Source organism: Phaseolus vulgaris, chromosome 11 (genome assembly GCF_000499845.2).
Source record: "Phaseolus vulgaris cultivar G19833 chromosome 11, P. vulgaris v2.0, whole genome shotgun sequence".
NCBI classification, from domain to species: Eukaryota; Viridiplantae; Streptophyta; class Magnoliopsida; order Fabales; family Fabaceae; genus Phaseolus; species Phaseolus vulgaris.
The window spans coordinates 19,277,581-19,285,303 of NC_023749.2; the positions used below are offsets into that span (position 1 = coordinate 19,277,581).

General features: G+C 42.2%; 1 protein-coding gene across 1 annotated transcript; it reads right to left on the reverse strand.

Annotated features, from left to right (window-relative positions):
- Positions 1-304: 304 nt before the first annotated feature.
- Positions 305-4,357, reverse strand: LOC137836317 (uncharacterized). The gene is made up of 3 exons (XM_068645078.1): positions 3,538-4,357; positions 1,584-2,243; positions 305-531 (listed from the first exon to the last, which is right to left on the reverse strand). The coding sequence occupies exons 1-3, from the start codon at positions 4,355-4,357 to the stop codon at positions 305-307; spliced, it is 1,707 nt and encodes a 568-aa protein (XP_068501179.1).
- Positions 4,358-7,723: the final 3,366 nt, after the last annotated feature.

Here is a 7,723-nt window from a genome sequence, read left to right on the forward strand (position 1 = left end):
AAATTAATCTTAAGAATACATGAGGGAGGCTCCTCCTTATATAGGCTTGGAGGACCGGAAATGAAGAGTCAATGACAATGGAATGCTAGCCAAATAAATGCAAATGTGACGCCTAAAGAGTCACATGGCAAGCGTGAGCCAAAGTGATGTTTCAAGCGCACACTAGGTGACCGGCCTAAGTTAGATAGAAGGTTCTAGTAACCTTAATCTAACTTAGGTTGGTTTTTAAGAACCAAAATTCATCCTAATTACATTTTACAAAAGAAAATTCCTATACTACTTTGACAAGAATTTAAAGACTATGCTACGCTTGATTTTGGATCTCTTCGAACATGTAAAGGTAAGTTTCTCTGCCATCAGTGGCAGTGTCCCAATCCTCAGGAAGCCTTTTAGCCATTGCCCTTGTAGTTGGCCGAATATGTCTTTGTGTTTGGCCTTCCTTTGAAGTGGTCCTTGGCCCTCTTGCATCATCCCCTCCCCCTTGGAAAGGATTTGTCCTCAAATCCAAATCGTCTTCTTCTTCATTGGTACCTACGAAAGGAGAGAAATCAATCACATTAAAGGTATCATGTACTCCATATTCATTAGGTAAATCCAATTTGTAAGCATTATTATTGACTTTCTTGAGGACTTGAAAGGGTCCATCACCAGGGGGACTAAGTTTGGACTTTCTCTTAGTAGGAAATCTATCCTTTCTAAGACGAAGCCAAACTAAGTCTCCCTCCTCAAAAATTATTTCTCTCTTCCCCTTGTTGTTGTATTTGGCATATTTCTCATTTTGTTGCTGTATTTGTATTTTAACCTTCTCATGTAATTTCTTAACAAATTCGGCTTTGATAACTCCTTCCTTATGCACAAATTCTTGTGGATTAGGAAGGGGTAACAAATCCAAAGGAGTAAGAGGGTTAAATCCATATACAACTTCAAAAGGAGAAGCATTAGTAGTTTTGTGAACTACTCTATTGTAAGCAAACTCAATATGGGGAAGGTACTCATCCCAAGATTTATGATTACCCTTCATGATTGCCCTACGCATAGTACCAAGAGATCTATTGACTACTTCGGTTTGGCCATCCGTTTGAGGATGACAAGATGTTGAAAATTGTAGTCTTGTGCCAAGTTTTCCCCAAAGGGTTTTCCAAAAATGGCTTATAAACTTTGGATCTCTATCGGATACTATACTTCTTGGTAAACCATCAAGTCTCACCACTTCTCTAAAGAAGAGTCTAGAAATATTTTGAGCATCATCCACTTTGTGGCAAGGAATAAAATGTGACATTTTACTAAAGCGATCCACTACCACAAAGATGGAGTCATGACCTCTTGCAGTCCTAAAATAAAATCCATGCTAATATCTTCCCAAGGAGCATTTGCAATCAGTAAAGGGGTATATAGTCCATGAGGCATTGTTTTAGATTTTGCTTTTAAACATGAAATACATCTAGAACAATGTCTTTGGACATCCTTTCTCATGTGTGGCCAATAAAATTTTTCTTTTAAAAGATGAAGAGTTTTGTCCACTCCAAAATGGCCCATGAGACCCCCTTCGTGTGATTCTTTTACAAGAAGTTTTCTATGTGTACCTTGGGGAATACAAAGTTTGCCTTCTTTAAAAAGATACCCCTCGGTCACATAGTAACCTTCTTGTGCTCTATGTTCCCATTTAGCAAAGATAGATGCAAAGTCTTGATCTTCTTGATAAAGTTCTTTTATGTTGTCAAATCCAAGAATTTTAGCACCAAGTTTTGAAAAGAGCACATGTCTCCTTGAGAGAGCATCCGCCACTATATTTGTGCTTCCCTTCTTGTATTTGATGACATAAGGAAATTGTTCAAGAAATTCCATCCACTTTGCATGCCTTTTATTGAGCTTGTGTTGGCCTTTCAAATATTTTAAAGAGTCATGGTCACTATGAATAACAAATTCTTTTGAAACAAGATAGTGTTCCCAAGTCTTTAAGGCCCTCACAAGTGCATAAAGCTCTTTGTCATAGGTGGGGTAGTTAAGGGTGGCTCCATGAAATTTTTCACTAAAATAAGCAATTGGATGCCCACCTTGTAACAAAACCGCACCTATGCCAACCCCCGATGCATCACATTCTAACTCAAAAGTTTTAGCAAAATTTGGTAGAGCTAGAATGGGTGCAATGGTAAGTTGAGCCTTTAGTCTTTGAAAGGCTTGTTCATGATTTTCATTCCAACAAAATTTAATATCTTTCTTTTCAAGCTCATTAAGAGGTGAAGCTATGCTTCAAAATTTTGGCATAAAGCGTCTATAGAAGCTAGCTAAACCATGAAAGCTTCTAACATCACTTACATTTTGTGGAGTTGGTCACTCTTGGATGGCTTTGATTTTTTTGGGGTCAACATGTACCCCCTTTTTGATTACTATAAAACCTAGAAAAACTATACTATCTACAGAAAAAGTACATTTATTACTATTTGCAAACAAACTATTATTCCTAAGTACTAGAAAAACTTCCTTAAGGTGGCTTAGGTGGTCTTCTAGGTTTTTACTATACACTAAGATATCATCAAAATATACCACTACATATTTACCTATACAATCTCTCAAAGCATGATTCATTAGCCTCATGAATGTACTAGGTGCGTTAGTGAGACCAAAAGTCATCACCAACCATTCATATAGTCCAAACTTGGTTTTAAAAGCGGTTTTCCACTCATCACCCTCCTGATTCGAATTTGGTGATACCCACTTTTAAGATCAATTTTGGAAAATATGATTGACCCATGTAGTTCATCAAGCATGTGATCAAGCCTTGGGATTGGATGCCTATACTTGATGGTAATGTTGTTGATTGCTCTACAATCACAATACATTCTCCATTTTCCATCCTTTTTGGGCACCAACAAGACAGGTACAGCACAAGGCCTTAGGCTCTTTTGAACCCAACCCTTCTCCAACAAATCTTTAACTTGAGACTCTATCTCCTTTGTTTCCTCGGGGTTAGTTCTATATGCTGGCCTATTTGGTAGGCTTGCCCCCGGAATCAAGTCAATTTGATATTCTATACCTCTAAAAGGAGGAAGTCCTATGGGTCCCTCTTTAGAGAATATATCATCAAATTCACTTAAAAGATTTTTAACTTGAGGAGGTAGAATCATAGTTTCAAGGTTTGTGGCAGTGCATGTAAGTGTTCCTTTACAAAAGATAAGGCTAGGTTGTTCAACAAGAAGCTTATTTTCAAAGGTGTTTTCAAAAGGTTTGTCTTCTTGAATAACCTTATGGGAAGGAACACTCTTCTCCCACGCCTTCTTATCCCTAAGGATTTTCTCTTTTTCTATTTTTGTTTTTTTTTCTCCTCATCCCTCTTATGTTTCATTTGTATTTGATCTTTTACCACTTGAGAGTGTGGTAAAGGATTAAGTACAAACTTTTTTTGCTTATGGGTGAAGGAAATCTCGTTAGTTAGAGCATTGTGCAAGGTTTTCTTGTCAAATTGCCATGGTCTACCTAATAAGATGTGGCAAGCTTCCATAGGAACTACATCACATAAAACTTTGTCTTTGTAGTTACCTATAAAAAACTTGACTTCCACTTGTTTATCTACACTTAGTTCCCCATTCTCATTGATCCATTGTAATTTGTAAGGTTTAGGATGAGGAATTACCTGTAGACTTAACTTTTCAACCATCCTAGTGCTACAACAATTGCAACATGAACCACTATCCACAATGAGAGAACATATGTTTTCTAAAACTTTGCATCTTGTGTGAAAGATGTTCTCTCTTTGTGTTTCTATGGTTGCACTAGGTTGGTTGTTGAGGGTTCTTCTAATCATCAATAATTCCCCCTCTAAAGGATTTACTCTCTCATCATCTCCCCCTTCTTCTTCTTTTTCACTAGGTTCGTCCTCACCACTAGTGTATTCATCTATTCCTTTTAAGAACAAAGATCTTTGGTTTCGACATTGTGCTTGCACATGCCCTCTTCCAAAGCATTTAAAAGATTTGGTGTCCCTAGCGCGAATGGGTGGAGTGAAGGTATCCTTTACTAAGGGTTTGGTAGTTTCTTTTGGTTTTTCTTTGGATGTGCTACCCTCCCTTTTAAAATCTCTCTTGGGATAGGAGTTGGGATATGAACCTACTTTTTGACTTGAAGCTTTTCTTAAATTTTGTTGTTCAACTTTAATACAAAGTTGAACCAAATCATTCAAGTCTTGATAAGGTATAAGTTCAACCCTATCTCTTATCTCAAGATTGAGCCCACTTATGAATCTAGCTATGGTGGTGGTTTCATCCTCCCTAATGGAGGCTCTCATCATGTATAGCTCCATCTTTTGCCTATACTCCTCTACACTCATAGTTCTTTGTTGGAGTCTTTGGAGCTTGTCCATTAACTCCCTATTATAGTAGGAGGGTATATAGCGGCGTCTTAGGGCTCCCCTAAGGTCATTCCAATACTCTATGGAAGGCTCCCTATGAAGGCGCCTATCTCTTTCTAAAGATGTCTACCAATACATAGCGTTTCCTTGAAAACTAAGAGTGGCTAGGGGTACTTTTCTTTCTTCACTCACTCTATGGCAAGCAAAAAGTTGTTCTACCTTCATTTCCCAATCTAAGTATACTTCTACATCTTCTTTTCCATGGAAATGGGGTAGGTCTACCCTAACCTCTCTTCGGCTTTCTTGTTCTCTCCTATCTCTTCTATTTCTCCTAGGGGGTGGTTGATAATACTCATTTATCCTAAGGCTTCCCTCCCCAAGAGAATCATGATCTTTAGAGCTAGATGCATGAGAATGGATTTTTTTTTTATTTTTGAGAATTCTCATCCTTTGCTTTAGTCAATTTTGGCCTCATTCTCCAATTGTCTATATGAAAGTAATTGAAAGTCCTTGGCAAATTGTTTTAAAAGAGATTTAATGGACTTCATATCACTTTCATTAGATTTAGAGGAGTGAGAAGACATAACTAAAACTTTGTGTTTAAAAGTGTTTTACTTAAGAAAGAAGAGGAAAGTTAGTGAAGGTAGCTTTCCAGGTGATCCTGCCAGTTGACCAGAACGCAAAAGCCTCGCCTCATCAAAGGTATTCTTTCTCTGGATCGGCCTTGCACCACACTAGCTTCCGTCCTTCACACCTCGATTAACCTCAAGAACCTGCAAAAGACAGTGTGGCGCCGCTGCGGCCGATCACGCTCCGACGCTTAAGTCAGTGACGGAACCACCAAAACTCTAAGAGAGAAAACTAAGAACTCAAGGAACCGTGCAAAAATTCTCTCAGTCACTCAAGTATTCTCCAAGCGTAAAGAAGTGTTCTAAACGCGCGTACCTCAGAAGTTCGTTAGAATCTCTTATATACCTGTGCACTTTCTCTCTCCTGACGGTTACACATCTGAACACTTGGCTCGCATCCAGCTGTACACGTGTCACCATCTGGAGCGTCCTCTGCTTGAGCGTCACTTCTTACTCTTTAGGCTGTTCGACTAAGTTACCCATGCAAGGAGTAACTCGGTGTATAGTTGCCTTGGAGCGCGATCTCTTATGTGTGGCGAGTACGGGGTGTCACCATGCACACCTTCCCTGTGGTCTCGCCGGCCGCCATCATGATCTGCTTCACTTGCTTCACCGTGCATGCCCTGGTAAGTTGTTCCCTGGCCTCAACCTCTGGCTAGCTAGGGAATGATCATCTGATATCTTCATCCTTCGTACTCGTGCCCTTTGAAAGCCTTGAACAAGCCTTCCTGATCTTTCGACGATGTCCTCCTCTCGGCGATCTCTGATCACTTGGTCGCCTGGGTTCGCATCCGACGACTACGACGCAAACCTGGTGACTGCCGGTCTAGATATGTTAGAGATCGGAGCACGCCAACTTAACGATTGGCGACTACGCGAGCTCCTGGACTTCCTTCCCTTCTGTCAGCCAGGTGTTCCGTTCAACACGCCTATATTATCGCTTGCTGCCACGTCATCACTTTCGACTACCTGGGCGGTACACAAGCCCCCCAGTCTTAAGCGAAGACTTGTCCAGCGAAAAGACTAAGAGGTCACATCACCGTCGATCTACGTGGCGCTGGCACGGAATTCCAAACGTTCGTACCCTCTGCTTTTCTAACGCTCCACCAAACCCCTTTTTCCAATCGCTCGACACGTGGCTTCATCAACGGTCATCTTTAACTGTCGTTTGCGCTTCCGAAAACGTTCGAAAAAACCCCTAAAACCCCTTGCACTTCCTACTGTTCCATCATCTTTCTGCATTCTCAAACGCTCAAAGTTTTCTCTGCGAACCCACGAAGCTTCTCAACTCTCTCAATCTCCAACTCTCTTCAACGCTCATCCGATCATCAAAAGGTACCCCTTTTACTTCTTCTGTTGATATTTGCTGCATTTTAACCGATTCGCATCATCCATTATCCGTCTGGTGCATACATTGGGGGTTGTTTTCTCCTTTTCTCCCCTCTCGTAACTTAGGGCTTCGTCTTCCATCACGTTCATCCCAGCGAACTCTTGTTTGTTCGTTCCTCCTTCTTCGTCCTCCATCGAGTCGTTTTCTGCAATCTTTGTTCATCCCTTTCCTTTTTCCTTTGTAGTTCCTGCGATGGCTCGCACGAAAACCACTGCGAACCCTCCTCCTCCATCACGAAATCCTCCACCCCAAGCGCATAACCTACCACGAGCATCTGGTGCTCCTTCTACCCAGGCTGAGAGGCCTGCAACTTCTCACACCAACCCCGCTCAGGCAACTCCACCAGTCGCCGGAGGAGCCTCCATTCCTACACAAGACTATAGGAAGCTCTACCCGTGGGCCACCCCAACTGATCCTGCCGGCAACTCGAACGTGGAGGAATCGCTCTGTAGCACACTCTGTCCCGTCTACGCGACTGCGTTTTCTACAGAATCACCCTCAGAGCCTTCTCTTGGATCTCCAAACGTGACCTGCAAAACACACAGACGGCGCCTCTAGCGGCCGTTTGCACTCCGACGATCAAGTTAGTCCACAGAACCACCAAATGAGAAAACTAGCCGTGTGTGTGAAAAACTCTTGCTCTCTGTTTTTCGTCTCCCCCTTCTCTCCCTGATTCCTTCTTTTTATCTCTCTCTCTCTGTTTTCTGGGCATAACAGAATTCTGTTATGCTTTTCTAGCATGTGTCAGAACCCTGTTATCCTTTTCAGAGACAGTGCACCTGCAGAATCAGAGAGTGTGGGTGTCTGTGCGTGTCCGCGCGTCTCTGCGCTGGGCTGCGCCTGTCTGTACCCTTAATGGTACGGAGTGCACTTTTGTCTGGACCGCACCCCTCTCAGATGGTGACACGTGGAGGCCTGCAACTCACATCTAACCACACACGTGTCACTTACTGGAAGGGCTCTAACGCTTCTCTTTATGTGCCTAAGTTACGCCCTTGCAGAGTAACTTAGGATATTTCTTCTCATCTGGGTAAGTCGCATACTCTTAGGAGAACGTCGGGTGTGGCTGGTCTAGGCGCACTCACCAGACGTTGCTCTCTGCGTATACAGCTTACCCTTCACGATGTCACGCACGTAATGGTTTGAGGGAATCACCAATCACTGACTGGTTTACTAGTTCCCTCAGGCCACTCTCGTGCATGATTCCCTGAGGTGTGCTCATGCGAGATCCATGCGTAACGCTCTCGCTAGGAACCTCAGTCCCAGTTTAACTGCGTGTAACACGAGACCCCGATGACAATACACCCGATGACTGATCAGTGTTTATTTGCTTCTCGCGTTCTGCCTTCAGGCGTTAGT

Coding starts and splice junctions, on each gene's coding strand:
- LOC137836317 (XM_068645078.1), bottom strand. CDS start 4,357: ATGGACAAGCTCCAAAGACTCCAACAAAGAACTATGAGTGTAGAGGAG. Junction 2,244..3,537: donor GGAAGTCAAGTTTTTTATAG/GTAACTACAAAG, acceptor TTTGAAGCATAG/CTTCACCTCTTAATGAGCTT. Junction 532..1,583: donor CAAACTTTGTATTCCCCAAG/GTACACATAGAA, acceptor CTCCTTTCGTAG/GTACCAATGAAGAAGAAGAC.